Raw genomic sequence first — 25,468 nt, forward strand, 5'->3', positions numbered from 1 at the left:
CTTGAGATACTTAAATATTTCTGTGTGAGCGGTGGTCACAATTTAAATGGCGCAGTATAGTGTGGAGAAGTTTTTGTCAATCCGGGACAACTTTCTACATGGCCACACACTAAAATAGGTAGTTTAGTTACTTTTAAAGCTAGCTGGATAGCTTACTGGTTTACGTATCTGGCTGCAGAACCAGAGGTAGGGCGTTTGATTCCCTACTGTGTTTCCTGTGAGAAAAGCCAGTCTCAGAGTACCCTCAAAAGAAGGGAGTGGTAAACCACTTCTGAGTATTTTGTACGTAGAAAACCCTGAAAAGAGTCACCATAAGTCAGAATTGACTTGGTATCACATTATTATTATTATTATTATTATTATTATTATTATTATTATTATTATTATTATTATTATTATTATTATTATTATTATTATTAACAACGACGACGACGACGACGACGATAATAATAATAATAATAATAATAATAATAATAATAATAATAATAATAATAATAATAATAATAATAATAATAATAATAATAATAATAATATGCCACATATCTCCCAACAAGGGACCCAAAGTGGCTCACAACATTATCATTGTTAGTTCCTTTTGAATAATGTACTGTTCCCTAAAACAGTAACTAATTATTTGGGAATGATAGTCAGTAGCTAATTCCTTTTAAAAATGAACTTTCCAAACTATTTTTCAGTCTTACTGGCTGACTAGTATTATCTCTTGTCATTGCAGAAGACTGAACCTAGGGTCCCAACAAGTTTACCAGGCATCGTTCAGACTCTCTGCATAAGACCTTTACCGTCATCGCATGAAATACATGCCCATGCTTCAAGCCGAAGGGAAGACCATATCTTCAGTCATCTCCCGCTGCATTCCCAGCAATTGCCTAGGAGCCCATGCCCTATGATCCCAATTGGGGGCATCCAGATGGTCCAGGCAAGACCCAGCAGCCATCCTGGCTTGGGGCGTGGATCAGTGATGTCACTGCCGTCTGGATACTTTGGTGGTAACCTCTCTGCCTGGAGCCAGACAAAAGGAAGGGACACTGAGGCTCAAAACCTGCAAGAAACTCCTTCCCTGCTTGCAACACGACCGCTTCAAAGCAGCAGCTCCTTGGAAGAGAAAGGGAGGACTAGCAAGCCCCAGCAAAAGACAGCCAAGGAAGAATACAGGGTAAACAGACCTGCTGAACCTGGCCGCTCACAGCTGGAGAGCAGTGAAGCCACCCAAGACAGTTCCTCCTCAACGGACCAGCCCTCTCCAAAGCCTTCAGCGGGTGGAGAAGAACTCGGTGGCCAGAAGGAGAAAAAAGAGCAAGGCAGCTCGCACCTCTCGTTGGAACCCCCCGCCTGCACTCTTGCTGCTGACGTCCCCACGCAGACCCTTGACAGGAGCAGCAGTGCTGGCTCTTTGTGGGAACCAGCGTCAAGCCACTCCTTTTGCCCAGCGTCTGGCCGGAGAAGGAACCTCTCGGGAGAGGCGCTCCTCCAAGTGGGGCCACATAAGAGGCAAAGCCCACCTGTAGAACCAGCGGGTTTTGGCCTACCTCCAAGGCAGGCGAATAACAATACAGGAAGTACTTGATCCCTCCCTCCATTTTTTTTTTCTCAAAGGCTTCTCCAAGTCCAGTCAATGGATTGCTCTCAACATCAATTGATTTTGGAATAATCACTGATGAAAGAAAGACTCTAGCATAGGACCAAACCCACAGAAACAGATGCTGGCTATCTTTCTTCTTCCCATTCTTTCTTTCAATCTGCTATGATTTCCACATGTATCTGTGCCTTTTTCTATACCTTTCTTTTGTTGTTGATGTTGCTTGAAGTAGACAAACATAATAATTGGAGCTATGATTTTTTTTTAAAAAAAAAAATATATATATAACAGGATTTTGGACAGATTAGATTAGTGTCTCCATCATCATGACCATGTCTATGTTCCTGTGGTCTTGGGCAATACAGCTAAGAAAAGGTTCAAAATAGTTTCCAAAGGATGCACTGAAATGTTTAGGAAATACACACCTCTTTAAAATTTATTGATGGGGGAGGGAGGGAGAAGAGCTTGTTTCCCTGTAGAGACAATGACAAGCCCCCAACCTCTATTTATTATTTGGTTTATTTAATATGTGGCAAAGTGCTTGTTCTGTTTTATAATTATTGCTTTTTATTATTTTTATTCTCTGGTTGCCTCTAAATGTGCTTTAAGGACAGCTGTGACTGCTTTAATGTGGGAAAGACATGTTTATTTTTGAATTGTGAATGAAACTAGCACTTCTTTTGTATGGTGAGGCGCCTGGTGGTGGTGGAAAAAGGAAGGCTCTCCCCTGAAACAGGAAGAGTCTCAGAATGTGCCTCCTTTGCAACTAATCCTCAAAAAGCACTTTTCTTAAAAAGAGAGAGAGAGAGAGAGAGAGCTACAAATACACAAAGTGTTAACTGCCCCCTCAAAGGAAAGAAATCATAAGGAAATAGGAATGTATTGAATGTAAAAAGAAGAAGAAATGCTTTGAAGAATGACGTGTACCAGCAGTAGCCATCAGGAGGCCTCCAGATACTTTGGATTGCAGCTCCAATCCCTTCTTGACCAATGGCCGTGCGTTTTCTGTCCAATAGGAATGGCCATCCATAGTATCTGGAGGGCATGAAGCTTGCCACTGACTCCCAGTGTAGACTTTGCTTTCTGGTAGCCATTATTCCTGCTTGCCTGCTGACATTCCGTAGTGGCTGCTTGTTTCACATGTGCGCACAATCCCCCATGGGGTGCCTTTCACTAGCTACTAGCCATTGTGCCCCTGGGATCTCACTCTGGAAATTAACTTTCAGTTCTGAGAAATATTTTAATGGATATCTTGGAGGTAGGGGTGGGAGGGGGGAGTTTGCTTCCTATGGAAAAAATCCTGTTAGATCCCTCTTTTGGAAATCACAAGGAGGAAAGAGAACAGAGTGGTCATATATTGTTCTTCAGAGGATCATCTGTGCAGTTCCACATATGGGTCAGCAGTACAGTGCCCTGCAGCTGTGGTGGACCCCAGGCTGCATAATCCACAGCCAATGTGGCACATGGGAGTGATGGAAGTTCTAGTCCAGCACATCTGCAGGCTACTGAAGTAGTGGGAAATGTGATTAAAAATACATTTTATCCTCTGACTGTGGAATCAGAAATTTGGGGTGTAGTTCCCACTAAGGATGTGCTCTTTCATGCTTTTGGACTGTTGCTTCCAAGAATTCTAGGAATTGTAGCCTACAAACCCAAATCTGCATATCTACAAGTTTCACACCCCTTAGAGAGGGGCTTTCAAGCTTCTTATCTGTTCTATTAGCTTCCCTGCCCTTGCTTCCTGTCTTGGTGTGTGTTGTTGTTGTTTTAATAAGCTGCCATGGTGCTTCCTGAGAGTTGCAGTCTTGCTGCCCATTAAGCTCTATTGAGAATGTTTCCCAAAGAGCTACTACCCTCTGGAAGTACAGCAGCAGAGGCTTCCTTTTTAAAAAGTAAAATAAATCAACAACAGGAAGCAAGGACAAGAAAGCCAACAGTATAGGCCAGCAGTTCATATCCTTTTCTTTACCACAGACCCCCTTTAAATATCTTTTGTTACTGAGGACCACCAAGACTTAACTCAAGATTCAACTTAACCGCCCAGAGACCATTGGGTAGTGTGGGTGGCATATAAGTTAAATAAATAAAATAAATTTAAAACCCTAAACTTTTCCAGTTTTTGCTGTTAGCTGAGAAACTTCAAATAAGGCCCTCAACTGCCTTTTCATTTTTACAACAAGTTGCAGTCTTTTAAAGACCATTTTTGTACTTTCCCAAAGTTTATGCTCCTTACTTTAGAAAAACAATCAGTGCTCTTATGCCATGTTCCTTATGTTTAGTATCAAGATGTCTTTACAATTTTGACAACTTCATGGCCTTGTTGGAGAATACCTCGTAACACAACACACACTGATAGTTGCTTATTTTCGGAACCTGTACACATGAAGCCAGTCGGCATTTATTCCTTGCTGTAATGGTAAAATTTTTAAAGTGACTGGAAGAAGCTTCATTTTGCTTTGAACAAGATGCACCCTCACCAACATCATCAGTTCCTTTACGTTTCAGCTAGAGATCCATTCTGAGGATCAACCAAAATATATTGTTATGAAATTCACTGAGATAATATCAAAAAGTCACTTTACTCAACAATAACCAAATGGTTATTGACAAAATTGAAGAAAAAACAGGATCACTAAGTCTGTCACTCACACTGACACTGACTGACTCTGATTCTCTCTTCCCACATCTTCTTTCTGTGCAGTAGCAAGAAATTCACATGCTTTCTCTCAGACACTCAGCATCATTCACTTGCATCAAAATATCTAACAGTCATTTGCTATCAAACAGTCATTTTCATAACGGTTTTTACTTTTGTTTCTTTTTAATGGAGGCGATAGGTTAGAAAAGCCAAGTTTTAAACAAAAAAGCTTGGGGTTCTACATTTCCTTTTCTTTCTTTCTTTCTTTCTTTCTTTCTTTCTTTCTTTCTTTCTTTCTTTCTTTCTTTCTTTCTTTCTTTCTTTCTTTCTTTCTTTCTTTACTGCAAAAGATCATAACATTTCTTCAAGCCATCGTGGACCCCGTGTGAGGACATTGCGGCCCCCAGAGTTTGCAGACCACAGATAAAGAACCTGGGGTGCAGATAAATAGATTAAAAGCCCTTCTCTAAGGGGATCAAAACCTATGGGTGTGCAGACATGGGTTTGTCAGCTTCAATTGGCAGAAATTTTGTAGAATTCTGAGCATTTCAGGAAAAGGACAACCCTGCTCCCCACCAATCAAATCCACAGTCATGTTTCTATTCACCACAAACCAAGACTGTTCTTTCTGATTCCTTGACTGGATTTAAGCCATCATAGTTTTACCCATATGAGGCACCGTGAAGATCCCACAAAGACGACACTTCCAAGAAGGCAACCCTTATTCCTTCTTTCCCTTTGTTATGCCTAGTTTGAATGAAGTACTATAGAAATTATGTGTTAATGCACTGAGCTTTTCGGTATTTTGGATCGCTCATTTGGATCAGTGAATGCTAAATGTTGTCCATGCTTTTCTTTTTTCCTAAAAGACCAACCAGAAAAGTGTCGAAGGGTTGCTAACCTAAACAATTACTTTATCCTGAGATATTCCAACAGGGCTATGACTAGGAAGAAATAACTGGGGCTTTGTCCTGAGGCAACAAAATTTAGAAGATACCAAAAGGTTGAATCTTGGTGCCAGGAAAAGAAACAGCAACACCTCCAGGCCCCTGTTGACTTTCCCTTTCTTCTTCTTCTTCTTCTTCTTCTTCTTCTTCTTCTTCTTCTTCTTCTTCTTCTTCTTCTTCTTCTTCTTCTTCTTCTTCTTCTTCTTCTTCTTCTTCTTCTTCTTCTTCTTCTTCTTCTTCTTCTTCTTCTTCTTCTTCTTCTTCTTCTTCTTCTTCTTCTTCTTCCCCCCTTTTTCTTTTTCATTTTTGAAAGCAAAATCTTTTTTTGGAGGGGGGGAATACCACATTCTCCTCCTCCTCTGTGGGGAGGCTTACACTCATGCCTCAGGGCAGAGTAACTGGAAGGTGCTGTCATTTGCTCTGGTTGCCAAAATTGCTAGTTATGGCTCCGTATTTAAATTTCCAACATGCATGCATCAAAAAAGTGCAAAAAGATGAAATCCTAACTGACACTTTTTTAAAAGTAGGTTTAAAAACCTATGAATGTTGCCATCTCATAGAATAACATGCAGGGGGTGAGTTTGAGTTGTCTAATGTTTTATCATGCATTGTTTTGTGTGTTGGAGTAGGTCATTTTGGGTGAACAGGATGTTGCTCAGATGTTGTTTTTATGATTAAAAACCTTCACGTTGATGTTGTGAAGGTGAGCAAACCAATAGTGGGATTTCAGAGTTCATTAGAAAACTTATGTTCTGCAGTGTGTGCCCTCCTTGCATTTTTGTTTACTTCTGCTTCCAATATCTTTCTCAGCACTAAAGTCCAGATCGATCATGCCATTGAATTTTCACTAGACACCAATACTAACCAGAGGCCTTATGAAAGGTCCAATACAATTCCCTAGTTCAACAGATCAAGGGGAGTAAACATCAGCCATCGGCTGGATGGAAGTCTGTCTCCAGTGGAAACTGGCACTGCATTCATATTAATTCATAGAGTGCATTAGTGATGTCACTCATTAGCTTCATAGAGGAAGAAATCTTGTATCAGAACCTCTATGGGCATTCTTAGATGGCAGTATCTTATCTCCGTGGTTGCTTTGAATGTCTTATCCTTTCAGGTGATTTGTTCTCCCATATTTCCTCCCCTTCCTTCACGAATCTGATTTTTTCATGCAACTCTGTGTGTAGACCAAAATGCACTGTATTTGAACAAATATGTGAACACAGAACAAATATGGGATGTTTTGTTTGATTTGGGGGAAATCAAAGAGCGGGCCATGTAGCCTCTGATCACCCATGGGGCAGAGTTACTCTGATAGTTCATGTTCAAGCTCAACATGCCATGAGTATGACTCAAAATAAGGAAAGAGAAACAGAAAGAGGTACACAGGAATACTCAGTTGACACGAAGTCCATTAGTGTCCATTAGTGTTCTGATAGGACTCTGTAAACTATCCATAGTTAGCAACAGCTATGACAATGATAATGATAACTATTTGGGTGTGTTTACAATTTTTTTAAACTTTTGCACTATTTTTACCTACCCTTAGAAGTCAATTGTTGACTGATATGTCCACATTGCAGTGCAAACCTGCATCCAGTGGAGGCAAGCAAGCACTGTGAATGAAATGCCGCCTCCTATCTGTTATTCCAACATGGAGGATACATATTTGAATTTAGGGGGTCAAGAGTGGAGCCTGGAGGTCATTGATGCAGCACCACAGAGTTGCTTAAATGGGCAGATAGAGGGAACAATCAACACATGCAACTTGTTTTTGTTTTTGGTGGCAACATCTGTTGTTCTTCCACTGCGGCAATTCTTCTTGAATTATTCTTCTTTTCCTGGTTGGGATCTGACAAGTGCCTAGATCCTGCAAATTCTTTGCCATATAATCTGCCATTAATATTTATCCTCGTGTGCAACGCCAGATAAAGTTATAAGTTCCCCTAGATTTACCTTGGTGTAAATTACAGGATGCTATGGCAAGTTCTGTGTTAGACACTGAAGTGGCTTAAGGCCTTGAACAGCTGTGTATCATTCATGACATTCTTCTTAGTGTCAGTTTTATATCCCCATCAGAGGTCAATGTAAACCCAAGTTCATTTTTTAACCTTGTGGGCAGGCAAAGGGCTTTGAAATAGACAAGCAAATATATGGGTGCAGTGATTTCATTCCACCCATTATCACTGCCAACCAACCCATCTGCTGAATGGTCTCCGGGGAATTTTTTCATGGCTAACCAGGTGCTCTGGCTCTCCTTATAGCAGCAAACTAAAAAGCACACTAAGGGCTCAAACTTCAAGGTGCTGAGGATTCCAGGGAGACCTAGCAAAGCCTTAAGAACGTGTTTGACCCAAAGCACTTAAATTGCTCCACAGAATGCAGCCTTCTGGGTCAGTTGCAAAGTTGCTGCTTGATGTGGTGCCATAATGAAAGCTAAGGAAACAGCCATGTGGCAAACTGGTTTTCCCCTTCCCAACATATTCTCTTAACTAAGGAGACTTTGTAGATTTGCTTATTTATCCCCACCCCCACCCCAGTCAGACATAACATCATTTTTGTGCTAGAAATGACTATAAAAGTAGTACAGTATACACACTGCTTAACCCTGCAATTCTGTATACCCACATCCTTACGAATAAATCTCAACTAGGCTGCAGATTACTTCTTTACCTTTTGGCTTGGTTTTGAAGTTTTGTTTGTAAGGAGGAGAAAATTCCCATTGTAAAGCTGTTTTGCATGAGAAACATTTGCAAAATCTGGGTAAAGTAAAGGTTCCCCTTGACATTTAGTCCAGTTGTGTCTGACTCTAGTTGTGTCTGTGCTCATCCCCGTTTGCGAGCCATAGAGCCAGCATTTGTCCAAAGACAGTTTCTGTGGTCACGTGGCCAGCGCGACTAGACACAGAACACTGTTACCTTCCCATCAAGGTGGTACCTATTTATCTACTCGTATTTACATGCTTTTGAACTGTTAGGCTGGCAGGAGCTGGGACAAGCAACGGGAGTTCACTCCATTGTGTGGATTCGATCTTACGACTGCTGGTCTTCTGACCCTCAAGCACAGCGGCTTCTGTGGTTTAACCTGCAGTGTCACCACATCCCTTTATACTGGATACTTTATACCTAGGCTTGGACAGAAATGTTTGCCCAAAGATGTATCTGCTGGAGTTACAACTCTGCTATTTTGATTTCTAAACATTCCCTTTAGTTTGAGAACTCCTCCTACCTTTATCCCCTTAAAGACCAAAAAGACAAAGGTGGAAGTATTTTAAAATGATTATGTCATTGGTCAATGTTGATAGCATTTTCTTTTTGAAATGCTTTATAATCCATAACTGATGTTGCTTGTGCATTTAAGCACACAGGTATCTTGCCAGGTTTTTCAAGGGCTGTGACAGTAAGTAACTAACTACCACTTCTGTCTGTGGAAGGTAACCTTGATTGCTTATTAAAAGCCAGCATCCTGTCCCTGCCACCACCAAAAAATCAGTCATCCCAAGCTATTGAGCTGAAGTTGATGTGATGCAGTGAGTGGTTGGGGTAGAACACTGAATCATGGTTTGCTCTTGTTTGCAATCCAACACAGTATATGTCTACTCTGAACAAAGTCCCATTGATTTCAGTAGCCTTACTCCCAGGCAAGTGGGTACAGGATTGAAGCTTCTCAAACCATATGTTGTATTCCAAATAGAAAGCAAAAAAAAAAAAAAAACATGATTTATTTAGTTTCATTTCATCTTCCCTAAGAATCCACAAATTAAGGAAAGAGCAGCAGCCCAAACCATAGTTTGTTGATTCATGTTTAACGCCAAACCACATTCAAACTATGATTTTAGATCTGGCATGGAGGGCATGGTTTGTCAGATGGTGTTGGATCAAACAACATGATTAAGCATGACCTGGTGCTATCCCTCTGTGAAGCATCCAGGATATTTGAGGCCTGCTACTATTAAATAGTCCACAATCCAGTAAAATCAATGCACATTGGATATAAGGCAAATAAAGAGGCTGGTCATGATTCACAGCTTAACTTGATGAAGGTTGCCCCATGTGTGTCAGTGTTGGCTAGTGCTCTACAAAAAATACAAGGACCTATCTGTGTTGCAATGAGTGCTACAGCTTCTGCCTGCTTGTGATGTCAAGAGCAATTTGGACACCTAGGATTGTGCTGACAGATTCATGTCAGTTAGAATCAGTTTGGTTTTATTTTCCCCTCTTTTAAAAAAAAAAATCATGTTGAGACGATTGACTATTTTCAAAAATAAGAAAAGAAACCTAAGAGAGGTGTCTTTAAATTCACGATCAGTATTTGAGATTTTTTTTCTTCATTCTAATAATGTAAACAAACTAACAATATAAAATCACCATAAAACTTCTCTCACACTTTTTGCAATGATGATGATGATGATGATGATAGAATCAGAACCAATAGATGGAAGCCATGCCAGAATAATCACAGCATCTAAATAAATTTTAGCGGGAGAACATTGATGATACTAAAAATATTATGATGGGAACTTTAGTGTTCTCCAGGAAAGGTTATTAACGTGGTTTATTGTGATGGGAACAAGGTGCAGTAAACTTCGGACTCATGCATTTCCCCTGTCCTTCAGTGTTGCCGTTAAGAAGCTGTCAAACATTTCTGCTTCTGTTTTAGATTCACAACTGTTCACCATATAAACTGTGGTTATACGTGACTACACTTTGAACCAAGCAAGATTTATAAACCATAATTTGAAGTTGGCTTGTTTCAAACAAACCATTATTCTTATGTTCAGTTAAGATGACAGCTGCAGTTAATCTAAATGAGAAGCAAAAGGTTTTGGGCTCTTCACAAATTCTGTCATCCACATGTTTTAACTTCAGTTTCCATAAGTTGAAACGTCTCCAGTGATTAGGAATTCTGGGACTTGGTCCAAAATTTCTGGAGGGCCAAATGTTGAATAATACCAGAAGAGTAATGGAGAGTATGAGAGCCTTAGACTTCTTTCTACCCTTTATTTTCACCATATTAAATTATGGGTTTGTGTAACATCCAGATATAGCAAATGCATTTGACCTGCATATCCTGCTAGGTAGACTCCCCATCTTCCATTGTCTGGCCATCATTTCTTTGGTTGCAGTTAAATAATATTGCCAAGTCATTGTGGTGGGCATTCAAAAGACATTAAAACAATCTTCTTAATACAGACAAAAGATTTTGCGCTAAAAGTAAAACATTGTGGTCTAGTCCTTATATTCTGTTTGTTTCAATATCCCCCACCACCTTTTATTTACTTGAGTTTACTTTTTCCCCCCTATTCAGTTATTGCACAGTATTTGTGAATTTGTAAAATATTTTTTTAAAAAATACCAAATTTGGGTCCTAATGATGACATAAACCTAGTTTTCATTCTTGAAATATTATGGCACTTATGCTCACTTTAGTAAATGTAATGTAAAATATTAATAATAATAATAATATTGATGATGTGTATGCAGATTTAATATACATGTTCTCATGTAAGATAAATATTTGCCTTTTTTCTAAAAGGTGTGTGTATTCTGTAAGTGGATTAGTCTTTAGAAAGGTTCTATATGTCTTTAAAATGGCAATACATTCCAAAAAAGGTACTGTAAATATGTACAGACTCAGATTACAGTGTAATTTGGTAGTTTTGCCTGTAATTTTTATTTTAAATTCAGTTTCTACATTTGCATCTTGCAATGTCTGTATGGTTATGGAGAGTGCAAAAAATTGCAGGTAAAAAGCACAGAATATAATGTTTAAAAAAAAAGAGAGGAAAAATACTTAGCATTTGATGTTTGTGTGATCCTTATTGTAAATGACATCTGTACTGTGAATGAAAATAAGTTTTTACACATATATTGCCTTTACTACAGTTCAGACGGTCTACTCGGTCTGAAACTATTTTTTAAAAAATAGCACGTTGGAATAAATTTTAAAGTCCCAACATATCACTTTTGAGTGGTCATTTATTTATGTTCCTCCCTCCCTCCCTTCCGTCTTTCCTTCCTTCCCTCCTTCCTTCCTTTCTTATTAGAGCTTTGCACAGTTTGAAATTACGGACACATAGGGAAAATAAGTAAAATTAAAAACAAATTAAAATGTCAAGATAATTAGATAACCCCTGTGTTGTAAATGGAGTGGAATCATAGAATCATGTAGTTGGAAGGGGCTTATAAGGCCATCAAGTCCAACCCTCTGCTCAATATTTGAATACAAATCAAAGCAGATCTGCCAGGTGGTTGTCTACGTTTCTCTTGAATGCCTCCAGTGTTGGAGCACTCACCACCTCTCGAGGTCATTGGTTCCATTGCCGTACTAGTCTAACAGTTAGGAAGTTTTTCCTGATATTCAGCCAAAATCTGTCTCCCTGTAACTTGACCCTATTGTTGTGTTTCCTACACTCTGGGATGATCGAGAACAGATCCTGCCCCTCCTCTGTATGGCAGCCTTTCAAGTATTTTAAAGTGGTATCTTATCTCCCCTCAGTCTTCTTTTCTCAAGGATAAACATGCCCAGTTTTTTCAGTCTTCCTTCATCAGACGGTTTCCAGCCCCCCCCCCGATCATCCTTGTTGCCCTTTTCTGAAGAAAATCTGTCCTGTTCTTAATAGTCAACTGACAGTTCATTCACTTTCTGAATGTGGAATTGGGGAGGAGGCACCATTAGTGGTGTCTGGTGATGCCAGCTTCAGGAGGGCTAGGATCCACTCTGTGTTTTAGCCTTTACAGACGTTACCATGGTGCGTAACTCGAGATGGGGGTATTCGTATATGAACACACTCGCACAGCTGGATGTAATGAGGGTCTGGCCCCCTGGGGGTGGACCATCCACTCACTCATCCACTGCTGCCGCTGGCTCCCCTCTCCCTTCTAATTGCTCCAGAGCTCCCAGTTGGCTATCCACTCATCAGCCTGGTAGGGAGGCTCATCTTCCCTCCTTCTGCCACGAGTTGATAGCTGACCGGGAACTCCAGAGCGATTGGAAGGGAGAGTGGAGCCAGCGGCAGTGGCAGATGCGTGAGTGGACAGTCCAGACCCTCATTTCATCCAGCTGTGCTGGGGTATTTGTATTCCCATATGAATACCCCCCATCTCTCGTGTTAACCTAGGGTTCAGCACCTTGGATAGCTCCTGTGGGGAGCAGACAATGGCATGGAGTGGATTCATCGAACTTCTGAAATTGGATCCATCAGTTGCCACTGGAAACTGTTTTGTTCTCATCCTGGGGCAGCAAAATGTATTGAGTTGGTCCTTAATTTTAACCTTTTATTAGTGCACCCTTTTCTGATATTCTTGCACTTGGTTTCAGATATCCCTGGGAAATTTTTGTGCATCTCTATTATTCTTGCTTTTAGGAAATGCAGGCATAAACTGGATACACTTTCATTATGTCTGTTACTTCTAAAGATATACATCCATTATAAATACTGTCCTTCTTTTCAGTGAGATGTCCACGTGAACACAAGATGTTCCTGGGCCAGACTATACCAGGCAACCCTATTTATTCACCTAGGATAGGACTGTTTATTCTGATTTGCAGCTGCTCTCTGAGGTATCAAAGAAAGAATTTGCACTCTCTCTTCGCCAACAATGGCCGGTTCTGTAAATGCTTAGCTGCCATTGTCAAGCATTTGTGCACTAGCCATATTCTCTGTCCAGTGGACAGTAACACAGAGAGACCAAAGACTGCTCTGGATGCTTATCACCATTAAGGGCCAAACAGATAGCATTTCCACCCCTGATATTGAACTCTGTCAGGTCTACAAATGGGTTTCTAACCAAAATAAGGCTACTTTGAAACAAAAGCCCTTACTATAATGGTTTCATTTTCTGCATATGCCTATTTGTAACAGATACTGATCATTGTTTTCTGTCCAGCTAACATATCTTAATAAAGTACATATTTATAGCTGCTGCCATCTCTCCTAAACTGCTTAGGAAATAATTGAACAGAAGATGTGGCTTTGCCTTCACATCACTACAGAGGTCAACTGGCCAGCTTCTGTCAAGGCCAGCAGTAGAGAAAATAAATCTTGGGAGACATGTTTGAAGGAAGTGGTTAGGTTGGAGAAGAGAAGATGGGTCAAAGACATGAAAGCGACCTGAAAGGGGGAACAGAACAACTGCACATGGAATGGGCTGTTGCATGCGTGGAAAAACTTAACAGGATCCTGTCTAGATCTACCAATCTAACATGCTGAGCACAGAACAGCCAGACACTAATGTCAGTCTTGAATCAAAATGACAGGAAAACTGTCTTAGCAGACTTGAAAACTTGTGATTGTTTTTTCAGTTGAAGCTCTGTCAGTTAGTGCCATCTGCTGGACAACCTTGGCCACAGCAACCAAATTCTTTTAATTTGGGAAGTGATAAATCAACTGTGTTGTTGGGGATAGAGGGTTGGACTAGGATTGAGGAGACCTTCCACTTGACCATGGAAGCTCACTGGGGAGCTGGCAATGGTTTGGGTTGTTCTTGTCGTTAATCAATTGTAGTATCAAAAGAAACAGCCACAAAGAAAGGAACAAAAAAAGGAACCCCACGAAAGGGTCCCAACTCCCCTGCAAAGGCTTGAGAGGAGGGACCTGGTCATGTTTGCTGCAGAGTAATAGCAGATCCTTTCCTCTTCTTCTCTGACTCCATGATTCGTCCCATAGCTTGTCATGCCCCTTGGCCATGCCGTGCGGGCATTCTGGGAAAAGTAGTTCAAAGGTACGTTTCCTAGGCTCTGTTTCTGACCCGCCAGGCGTTTGGGGGCTGCAGTGCCCCACCAGAGCTGTCATTTTGTGCTGTTTCCATTGGGCTGCCACTCTCTTCATGAGGTGACAGTTTAACCCCACTCTTCCTGATAATGACCGCTTATTCAGGATATTGCCAAGTGAAAGAATCTGGCAACTAAGCCACCGAAATGAAAAGTCTGACATTGCCACTCCTGCTAATGATAAGTCCCTCCCTCCCTCCTTCTGGTAGTATAAGTTCCTGCCCTCTCTCAAATTCTGGTAATCTCCTCCTTTGAAGGGAGTAAACGGCTGACTTTTACTTCTCTGCTCAGTTAATAAGGTTGTGACAAGGCATAAACGTTGATTACTTAAAAATTGACTGCCTCAGTTTTGGAATACTGTACAAAGAAGAAGAAGAAAGAAGAAGTTCAAAGTTCATTTGTCATGATCTCAGCAGAGCAGTCCTCCAGCAAGGATGAGTCTAAGGAACTGGACACTCCAAAGCCTAATATTATGCAGGGCCTCCTTGATCCTCCAGTTCGTGGACCTTCAGGGACCCAGGAACCTTACCTTATGGGGGATGTTCAGGAACTGAAGGTGTGGCTATATTAGCAGCAGGAAGCAAGCTAATGTGTGCCACTATGGAATGCTTAGGCTTGATCAGAGCAATCTATCAAGCTGGACAGTTCACATAGAAAGGACTCCTGCAAATATTGTGAAGTGGCTTAGCAAGTGACCCAAATCAGGATATTGGCGTTTTAATCACTTCCTATGCTCTTCTGCAGAGGGTAAGGGGAAATGAATTTATTTCACTGTATCTCTGATATGCTGCATCAGTTATTAAAAAAAATTAAATCTTTTCTTTACCTCCTTTTAAAGAGGCTATAAAAAACACCACCGGCAGCCAAAGTGACCACCAGGATGGTTTCTAATTTTTTTAATATTAAAAAAAGGCAAATACAAGATTCATTTATATTTCTTTGTACCTGGTACAGTGCATTGGTGATAGTCCATTATACTATGAAAATGAATCACTTCCCCTGCCCTTCTGCTGAAGATGTGATTAATTTGCCAATGCCTTGAAGCTGGTTGCTTATTAAACCACTTACGATATTGGCAATTTCTAACTGGAAGGGTTGCTTGGAATCAGTTCAAGTGATCACATGCACTGGAACCTATCCAAAGCAGAGCTATCCTTTGTGCACAAAAAAAGGTAGACACCCTTGACAGGGGCTGAAAAAGATACAGATAGGACTGGTTGAAAGACATTATCTGATCTCCATTAGAGAAGGGCACAAGGTACTTTGTACCCCTTCATCATAAATCGTCTTGCATTCCCTTCTCCCTCCCCTCTGTTGGCTCATCCACTGACCTGCCAGCATGTGCTGCTCTAAGTCTGGGCAGGAGCCTGGATTTCTCTTCTCTGCCTCCTCCGACAGCTGAGTGGCCAGCTGCTGGAAGAGGCAGAGAAGGGAAATCCAGGTTTCTGCATGGACTGGAAGATCACATGATGGGGAGGGAAGGAGCAAGGCATGCTGGCAGGTGAGTGGGCAAAGAACATGTGGCAGCTCTGCTGCCACGCAGATGACTTACAGTGAAGGGGCACAAGGTACTTTGTTTCCATCTCTTTGAATGAAGTGACTGAGCCCATTCCTGCAATGGACTAAATGTGGGCTAAATGCCTGTGTAGTGAGCCTCTTGAGTCTGAGGAGGAGGAGGTGGGATAATATCTGCCCCAAGGCAGAGTGCTAGGCTTCAGAGGAGGCCTCCTTGTGAGTAAGCGGTCTCATGAGTGGGCTCTTTCTCCCAGGGAAACCCAGGGGCCAAACCCTGCAGCTGGGTTCTTTCCTTGCCATTTTAACATCTACAGCTGTGTGCTGGGTGGGGTTCAAGCAGCACAGCTAGAAAACACTCTTCAATGGGCTCTGCAAGCAACTTAATTATCAGATTCTGCCTTGTTCCAATGTGGTTGAATCCTTTGCTTTTGGATTGCTTTGCCTGGGTGTTTGTTATGGTGAGTGTCATAATTTCTACGTCACCTTTATTTGATCAGGAACTGATCGTTAGCATTCTCTACTATCAAGTCGTATCCAATTTATAGTGCATCTAAAAGTATTTTCAAGGGAAATGAGATGTTCCGGGAATTATTTTACTCTCACCACCACCACTACCTGCTGTGAGTGTTCTTGCAACTGTTTGAACCTAGGTCTCCTAGCGTCTTATCTGTCACTCTATCTATTATGGCCAGTAGCTCTCAATTCTATGGGTTACAAATCTTTTTTAAAAACAATACAGAAGGAGAATGACAGCTATTGATCCTCCTGTCTTTCTCCCCTGTTCAGCCATTGCTTGAATGCATCAGTAGAGCTTCCAAATGTTCTCCTCCTACCTGGAATTATAGCAGGTGACAGATTTTCAAATGTTTTAAAGAGTGACTCAGAAAAAATGTCCTGCCTTCCAAAACCAGCTAAACTGTTTAAACACACATGGCAAACATTGTTGGGATTTTCGGGGATGGATGGCTTGAAATGCCTCTCTTCTAAATAGGGTCCTACTACTTGTTTATGCTCTGGTTTTGATTTTCCTCTTCATCCTCCTGCCTCCAGATGACGCTATCTAGCCACAGCACCATCTGCTGTAACTAGTTGCAGAGTCAGCAAATAAAAAAGCAAGAGAGATTTATGTTTCCAAGTGCCACCTGCAAACACAGATGATGCTTTTGGCCTGTTGCTCCCATCATCCCTTAACATTATCTATGTTGGCTAGAGCTGCTGGGAGGTGTAAACCATAGGCATGTGGAGGCTCCTATTGCTTTTCTCTGTCTTAGAAAGATGCAGTGTTGGCATTCAATTTGAGCCAGGGCTGAAGAGCGAAAGGTTCGGTGTGAAGCTTCGTCTTGGAATCTGTGCAGGTGTTGAGTGCAGCTTTGCCCTTGGTTTGGAAATTTTTGGCAAACACAGACCAAATCAGGAGGTTGTGTGCAAAGAGGAAACTGGTGCTGGTGACCCCATCTATCTTTAGACATCACAAATGTTTAAACCTTTTTAAACCAAAGATGTCCAGTGATCTGAACTGAGGGAAAAGACACTGAAATGCTCCAGCCACTGAAGTACTAGAAGGAACACAGGCTGAGGTCCTCACATGCTGTGTGTAGCCTCTTGCAACCACATGGCCTGCTCTTCAAATAGGTGTAGGGCAAACTGAAAGATTAGGGTCATCACCGTTAGCTAAGATCCACATTCTGGAATTGTCTTTTTGCCACTTTTCCTCTCCAGCTTTTTAATTTAATCAACTACTAGGATTGGGTGCATGTATGACTGAGTGAGTGCCTCGGTTCCTCTTATATTAGCGTTGATTGTCTCTGTCAGAATTAGCGTGTTAGAGCCTGTCTTTCCTTCCCCTCCTGTCTGCCCCTCTTCTTCTTTGTGGTGTGGACCAAATCCCATTCTGCTGGCATTTGCACAGTGGCTAGAAGGATGCTTGTGGGCAGAAGTAAAATCCTCCTGTCTATCATGTTCCCCAAATTAATTGTGCTATATAACCTCACCCCAGCCTTCCCAGAGTCATAGCCTTTCCACCATTATGGGAATAGGGTTCTTCACAGATAGCCGGGAACTCACGGATACCAAAATAGATTCAGACAAGGATCAGGTTGGAGTCTCGCCAAAAGCATGGTGTGCGCTTAAGTGGGCACAGTGAGATTTGGAGGGGCAGCTACTGCTGCATCTAGGCAAGCAGTTTGTGGATTTTAGAACAGATGCCAAGTCCTCAGGACGTAAAGCAAACATAAAAAATGCAACTACAAAAGTTTTACAATTATTTTTTGTTTCATTTTTATTTCATTGCTGACAGCACATCGAAGGAGGGACAGGCTAAACTAAAACTTCCATTTCCATTTTATTTTATTTTTGTGGTCCAATTAGGATGTTCTGTCCTCAGCCCATGTGGAGTTTAAATTACTGTATGGGGTGGATTCATTCACCTTTTTATGTACATTTTCTCTGTGTGTGCATTTTTGTATGCCCCCTTTATTATACATATTATGGCATGCATGTTTCTCCTGACAAAAGCATGCCTGTTGTACCTTTTAAAAATATGTGCATTTTTTCTCTGCAGTTTTAAAATAAATGCACATGATGCTGATAGCATTTTTGGTTCCCTGCAATGCATTTGGTAGGCCGCCGATGCACAAATTTTCAGGTGCAAATTGCAGCTAGGTCAGTCTGTGTTTCAGGTAGGAATTGCTGCAGTTGATTAAGGGGTGTTGGTGTGATACTAATAATAAGAATTCTTCACACATAGGTTGACAGAAACTTTCCCATTTCATCAGGCAGAAAGACAGAAACACATACAAACCCTGCACCAGGCAATATCTTCCTCTTCTCCACTTGCGATTTGTTGCAGAGTTTTGAATTTCTGGTTAAATTCCCTGTTTGCTATGAATTAGAAGTACATAGACTTGCAGAGGAGAAGAGCTACAAGTTCTCCAGATAGTCCACCCCTTTCTCATTAACTGGCACATAAAGTCTCAGTAACTCTTTCTGAGACATTTGTAGAAGAAAGATACAGTTGTGAACAGATCAACAGCAAAAAAGCAAAAACAACAAAAAAACACAAATTGAACAGCGAGGGTTGGGGAAGAACACAGAGTAGAGAGTCTTTGAATTCAGAGATGGGAAGGAATGACTGATTAGCTGAATAAAATGTCAGCCACCCCAACCCAGAAAGGCTCCTCCCAGCCACACCTACTAGAGACAGCAGCCTCCACCACTGCCCATCTGCTCTCACCCCTATCATTCTGCCTTGCTCTGACAAACCCCTCAAAGCAAACAAGGGAGGAAGAAGACTGCCCAGAGAGCTATGTCAGCCACAAGAAGGGACTAGCCTGTCTCTTCAGCCAGACTAGGCTGGGCCCAAATGTCTGGAAGAGAAGAAATCTCTCCTCCCAGATAGGCAGTGCCATTACGTGCAGTGTTGGTAGGTCAGCAACTCTTAATCCCCATAGATTTCAAAGCCAAAGGCTGACAGGTGGGGTGGGGTGGGCCTTCTGGCAGCATGGGGAAGAAGGCTTCTCAACAACAGCTATAAAATGGAGCGTGGGGAAGATGGATAGACAATGCAAGACTCTGCAATAAATTTAATTCACAACATATGAATTCCAGCAGCAACAACAGTCTGAGAACATGCAGTGCAATGAAAATAACAACATTGGCTCTGAGTATGTCTAAAAGGCATTTCCTGAAATCACAAGAACGAAACCCAAAATTTAGGATTGTCTGGTCTGCAGCAGCATGCCATTCCTTGAGGTTTGCGCTTCATAGCCTGAGAAGTAGATCCTAAAATCTGACTGGAAGCCAAATTTCACCTGAATATCAGGAAGAACTTTCTAACTGTCAGAGCAGTATGACAATGGAACCATTCATTTCAGGAGATGGAGGCATTCAAGGAAAAATTGGACAATTACCTGTCAAATCTATGCCAAGACTATGGAATGCCCTCCCGACTGAAATTCGTCTGGCACTGACATTGATGACATTTAGGTGCCAGGTCAAAACCTTCCTGTTCCAGAAGGCTTTTAATTGAAATAATATCAACTGTGGGTCCTGATGGCAATTTTAATTGTATTTTAATCATTTTATCTCTTATTGTATTTTAGTTGAACTTTAATTGTTGTAGGCTGCCAAGAGACCTTTGGGTAGAGTGGGCGGCATATAAGTTAAATACATAAATAATAAATAATAAAATCTCCTTTGACTATGATTCCTGCACTGAGCAGGGGGTTGGACTCAGTGGCCTTATAGGTCCCTTCCAATTCAATTCTATGACTATCACGGCCAAAGTTTGACACCTAATAACTCTTGTGTCCCAAGAGGACAACTGTAATAATCAGCTCTGCCCAGGTCCCAAGTCATCGCAAAGAGCTGCTAGGTTAGATTGGTAAACAAAGAAACACCCAAGCAAAATTTCAAACATGCACTGAAAATATGTCCATAGTTAGACATTAAGTGCAAAAGTGGGGCATTTGGCTGTAATCCCCCAGTTAAATCGCCTTTGCTTGGAAGCTTTTGCTCTAAACTGAACCATCACTTTATATTAGCTAGTTAAGTTTTTATCTCATGTGCTGAAATTCATCTCCTTGTAGCACATTATCTCTTGGGGGGAAAATGTTTCCAGATCTTGGATGTTTACTTTCCCTTCCTGATCATCACATTGCGCAGGTGAGTAACTCATTCTGGCTCCTCTTTTCCTTTTAAGGTGAGAAAAAGAGCAGCACAGCTTTCAGCAGTTAGTTCCTTCCACATGAGTTCCTCTACTCAATGGAGCTGCTCATATTGATACCACAAAACCTCTGTGGTTAGGTGAAAGCTAACACACATAGCAACAGATGTGATTCATTGCCTGCCAATCAGAGCCTCCCTTTTGGTCTTAATAATAGTGGTGTAAAAGCCTACTACCCGATGTCAACAGCATATCCATTCCTTGAACAGGAAGGGCACAGCACCCACATGCTACCAGTACCTTTTATGGCTAGGAGATGTGGTCACTGGAGAAGTGACTTGCTTGGGGTCTAGTTCCCAGAAATACCCTGTGACGGTGGCTACCAGGCTAGCCTCGTGGCATTACATCAACATGATGTCAACACAAGGTGATGTTGTGAAGCACAGTAAAGGCAGCACTTCATACCCTTAGGCCAAAACTACATGCTGTCAAGTTGACTTATGGCAACCCTTTCTAGGGTTTCCTATATACTGAATACGAAGAAGTAGATCACCACCCCCTTCTTCTGGAGGTGTCCTAGGATGGTGCAGCTTGTCCAAGGCTACACAGGCTGGCTTTTCTCTCAGGAGGCACGAGGAGAATCAAACTCCAGTCCTGAGCTATACTCACTGATAACTCACTGAGCTATCTAGACAGCATCCTCTAGAGTAGAAGATAATCATGCAATCACAATATTCTATTTCCAGGTCCAACCCTGGATCCTCTTTTCCTCCCAATTCAGGGGGCTGCAAAAAATGGAGAAACCCAGCTTCTGGAAACTTTCAAAAGCCATAGTTTTCTTCGAAAGCAAAGGGTCAGGGATTTGTGGATGTTTTTGGTTACTTCCCATTTTGGGAGGCAGAACACATTTTCTTTTTGAAGATGTAGGTGGCCAGGTGGGGACAAATTGGGGCCATGCCCCCAGGGTTTGCCTCTCCTGATCTAGAACAAAAAAAGAGTAGTCAGTTTCATCTTGCAGTCTGCGTTCCATTGCAGAGAAGATCTTGAGACTTAACCGGAGTGGTGGGAAAACTCAGAGGCAGAAGTGGAGACCACCTTTAGCAGCATATTTCCCTTCTGCTAGTATGAAACTAAGCCTTATATATATAGAGAGAGAGTTCAACCTAGCTGGGAAACCATCAAATGACAGTATAATGGGAAAGGAGAGTTGGAACGTCTTTGAATGCCATGAGGCAGAACTACTCCTACTCCAGAGCCTGTTGGTCCCTACCTTGGTCTAGGTTGAAATGTGGCACAAAAAACTGAATCCACAGTACTCTTCAACTGCTTTCCTGAGTTTAAATGCCCTTGTCAATTAAGCAGTTTTTGCAGCCAAGGTGAAGGAACACCCAATAGACTGTGTATGGCCCTAAGGCCAGAGGTTCTTTACTTTTGAGGTTAGCCACCCCTGTGGGGTGAAGGAAGGGCGCTCACCAAAGCCAGGAGAGCTGGTTTACATGGTTCCCTCTCTTTCGTGCACCTCACACCTCTGACTGCAAAACTGCTGAAAGGCATTTACATTATTCCCCATCCTTCAAATAGGACAGTAATAGAGGCAGAGGGGGGGCATTTTGGCTTGGTCCTTAAAAACAAAAGGGGAGGGTAGCCATTTCTGTGTTGTAACTATGCAGTGTTCTAAGCTGCCACCTTTCACACACCAGCAGAGGTATTCCCTGTGGCTGAAAGAAGTAAACAAAATATTTTCCAGCATGTCTAATCAAAAGAAGTGGTAAGCAGCTGAGCTCAGATGCCTTCAGATTTGCTCAGTCAATTAAGCAGATTATATATATATATGAATTGTAGCCTCTTAACTGCCAAGACAGACAGACAGACAGACAGACAGACAGACAGACAGACAGACAGACAGACACACACACACACACACACACACACATGCTCCATATATTACAACAGAGGGATACTGTATTTTCTTCAACTGCTTCCCTATCTGACCCTGTGCTTGCATGTAGAAAAATGACACAGTTGACTTTAGTATCACACAGAGTTCTTTCACACAAAAGAAGCATACAGCTCCCCTTTCTATCAGTTGATTGCAAAACAGCACAAACCTTACACACAGTTGCAGCCAAACTTCCCCCTTAAAAAGCACTCTTTGTCTTTCAAGCAAACCATTTCCCTTTAGACATTTTAAACAATTATTTTAAAAATAGTTTTTAAAATGCCCCTTCTCTGGTGGAGTGTCTGTCTAGAGATTCCCCCCTTGGCTGTTTTGTTCCCAAACTGAATCTTCCTGACTAGGAGGTACTCAGTGGACCAACGTTAAAGAACAGAAAGGGGTTAAACTCTGACACACACACATACCTGTGTGTGAGTACACACCAGAACAAAGTTAAATGGGGGAAAAATACCAGCAGGGATAATAATAATTAAAAGGCAAGAGAAAAATCACTGAAAAAAATCAGACATGCTTTTATTTTATTTTAATTTTATTTATATAAAATACTTTTATCCCATCTTTCTCCTTAAAAAGAACCCCGGACGGCTGGTTTCCATTGCCTGGAAATCCCAGGGATGACCCATCCACCATTGCAACAAAATTGCTTCTTGTGTATAATGTCTCTATGAATTTGTTACCTCTAAAAAAATCCTATCACTAGCTGTAGTACTCAGGTCTTTCAAACCCAAATACATGGATTTCTTTATTGAGCGACAGGTTTGATATAAACCTGAAAGGAATTGTTAATCCAGTTTTGTATGAAGTAGTTGTAAAAAGCTAAAATACTGTATTTGTCAGAATCTATGTTAAGAAAGAATATAAAGAAACAAATTTATACAGCTGTGGTGATACAAGATGCTTGTATCAGCGGTAAAGAAAAACCTAGGATTGGCTGAGCCAAGAATAAAGCCAGCAGCCTCAGGACACACACTCTTGTGGTGGTGAGGTCGTGTGGTGACGTAAAGTCGTGGAGAAGAAAATCTTGGAGAAGCAGAAAACTGACTGCTGGACTGATTTACAAGGACTCCGAACTGATTTATGCCTCAACTCTGTTGGTATTACTGCGAATGACCATTGGACTGAATGAGGACAAAGCTGCATGTATATATCCTGCAACAAACGTGATTTAATATAATTTTCTGCTATCAATACTGTCTCTTCACTTGGTGACTTCATCAATGTGGTAAATTCTACTCGTTAGCACCACCTGGCACACTACAACTCTGTCATTGAGTCAAGCCATCTCATATTTGGTTTCCCTCTTTTCTGCTTTATCCAGCATTATTGTCTGTGAGGATGAGACAGGGAGTGAGCCATCCCTCAAGAGCCTAGTATAAAACAAGCAAGGGAAACATTGAAAGCAGAAAGGGAGGTAGAAACAGAACAGGTGAGAGAACAAGAGGCAAAGGCTCATGCTGGAGAGAAGGAAGATGATGGCCGCGTGGAGGAGTTAGGAGTGGCTCGAGGGGGAGAAAGTCACGAGAGGAAGAAACGGTTAATTCTGTTAGAGGGAACCAAGGCGAGAGATAAGAGGGAGACAGGAGAAGATAGGGAGAGGATCGACGTCTTTCTTACCACCAAAGAAGGCGACAAATCTAAAGAGACGGAGAGAGTAACCGTATTTAAAGGGAATGTAACCAATGTGATGAGATGGGTTTTTGAGTTAAAGCCTTGTAAGGAATATGGGGTTTGTAACTGAGAAATGAGCAAGAGAGGTTCCATCTTGTTTCTTTTTATAAAGTATCTTTGCTATGCTAACAGGTTGTTTTCTAGGCGAGCAGAGAGAATGTTATTCTGATAGCCTGAGAAAAGGACTCGGTGTGATTAGATGGGAATTGTTGTGACTCTTTGATAAACTACAGTAACCCAAATAACATCTGGTGTTTATGGGAAAGAAGTCATGTGGTGCGACAGGACTGTTTGCCTAGTAACGAACTCTGATTGGATGACATCGTGGGAAGGTGCGATAAGCCCTTGCCAGTTACTCTTGAAAAAGGAACTTTTTGCCTATGGACATTGTCTTTCAAGACCGACCCTTCAGTCATTCAAGACCGACTCTTCATTCATTCGTGACACATGGGACTAACCTTTACTATACTGGATTACCCTTGGACTTATGGGCTTTTTCCTAAGGACTATGCATGGACTATTTCCTATGGACTGTTACCTAGGGAATACCCTTTATGGAATTCTTTTCTTGGAATACTACATATGGACTATGCTCTTGTAATTTTGTAAGGACTATGGTACATTTACTGGATTTTTCTTTTCTAAGGATAATGGGACTTTTACTGAATTTTTCTTTTTAGTACAGGATTCTTGTTCTACAGGATCACTGAGGACTATAGCCTTTTTATAACCTACTTGGATTATTTTGTTTTTACTAATGAATTACTGGACTGGAACTGTTTTTATTCTTTTTAATGGTTTTTTGTGTTTTTGTAAGGTTTTTGAACACTTTTCTATTTTGGACTCACTCAGCCCATTTTAGCATGTGCAAACTCCTGATTGCTCTCTGTCCAGGCTTACACATGTGTTTTCGAACCCGTGTTTGCTGACAACCGAGACAGTGGATAAAGGCATCCAAGTATTCTCTGTACCTAGGAAAAGGTACACCTCGACCAGTGTAGATGAGGAAAGAGAAGAGATTTTAGCCAAAGACCGAACAAGATCCCGAAGAATGGACAGTCTTGGTTTACCCCAAGGGTGGAGGTCCAGAGCGGCAGGTACACCAAATAGACCCGGACATAGCGAGAGAGAAGCTGATAGAAGGAGAATGGGCTTGCCATCCCTGTTGCGGGACCATGTGTGCGGTACACAGCGGGTACCTGAGGCCACCAACAGATCAGGAGAAGGCAGCAAAAACCTACTACTAAAAGGTATTAATAATGAGAAATCCTTGTTGTGGTTTTGGGAGAGTTCCCCTCCCCAATTATCTTTACATAGTTCAACTGAGTTAAATAAAGACGATGTTACCAGTTATGTTAATAAAAGTTCATTTATTAATAATTCTGACTCATCTTTTGTGTTACCAGAAGAGGAACAGCCAAAGGTAAACAACGGACCTCTTCACATTGTCTTTTCCAGCAGGTCTCGTCTACTCATGTGGTGTCCAAAATACAGCAGCCTCCACGTGGTAATTCATGTTTTGATTGAGAGTTCAGGCTTGAATTCATCTAACATCTACTTTGTTTTTCTGGTGGTCTATAAAACTCTCCTCCATCACCTGTTTTGAATGTAGGCCACCATGTTTTCAGCACATACCATTGTTGATTCTACCTTTCTGCTTTTGTCATGTGCTGTCACGTCACCTCCAGCTTATAGTAACCCTATGAATGAC

General features: G+C 41.5%; 1 protein-coding gene and 1 long non-coding RNA gene across 5 annotated transcripts in view; both read left to right on the forward strand.

The window, feature by feature from the left end:
• Positions 1-11,142, forward strand: part of HIVEP3 (HIVEP zinc finger 3) — a 340,969-nt gene extending 329,827 nt beyond the window's left edge. For all 4 annotated transcript variants that reach the window (XM_072980264.2, XM_072980262.2, XM_078380210.1 and 1 more), the window contains one exon: positions 734-11,142. In XM_072980264.2, the coding sequence (XP_072836365.2) occupies positions 734-1,585 (852 nt within the window). In that variant the 3' untranslated portion in view covers positions 1,586-11,142. The remainder of the gene's footprint in view (positions 1-733) is intronic.
• A 4,646-nt stretch (positions 11,143-15,788) lies between these two features.
• Positions 15,789-25,468, forward strand: part of LOC144584297 (uncharacterized) — a 25,221-nt gene continuing 15,541 nt past the window's right edge. Inside the window, exon 1 of the long non-coding RNA XR_013538455.1 lies at positions 15,789-15,927. This is a non-coding gene — a long non-coding RNA (uncharacterized LOC144584297). The remainder of the gene's footprint in view (positions 15,928-25,468) is intronic.

This window comes from Pogona vitticeps, chromosome 9 (genome assembly GCF_051106095.1).
Source record: "Pogona vitticeps strain Pit_001003342236 chromosome 9, PviZW2.1, whole genome shotgun sequence".
Classification (NCBI taxonomy): domain Eukaryota; kingdom Metazoa; phylum Chordata; class Lepidosauria; order Squamata; family Agamidae; genus Pogona; species Pogona vitticeps.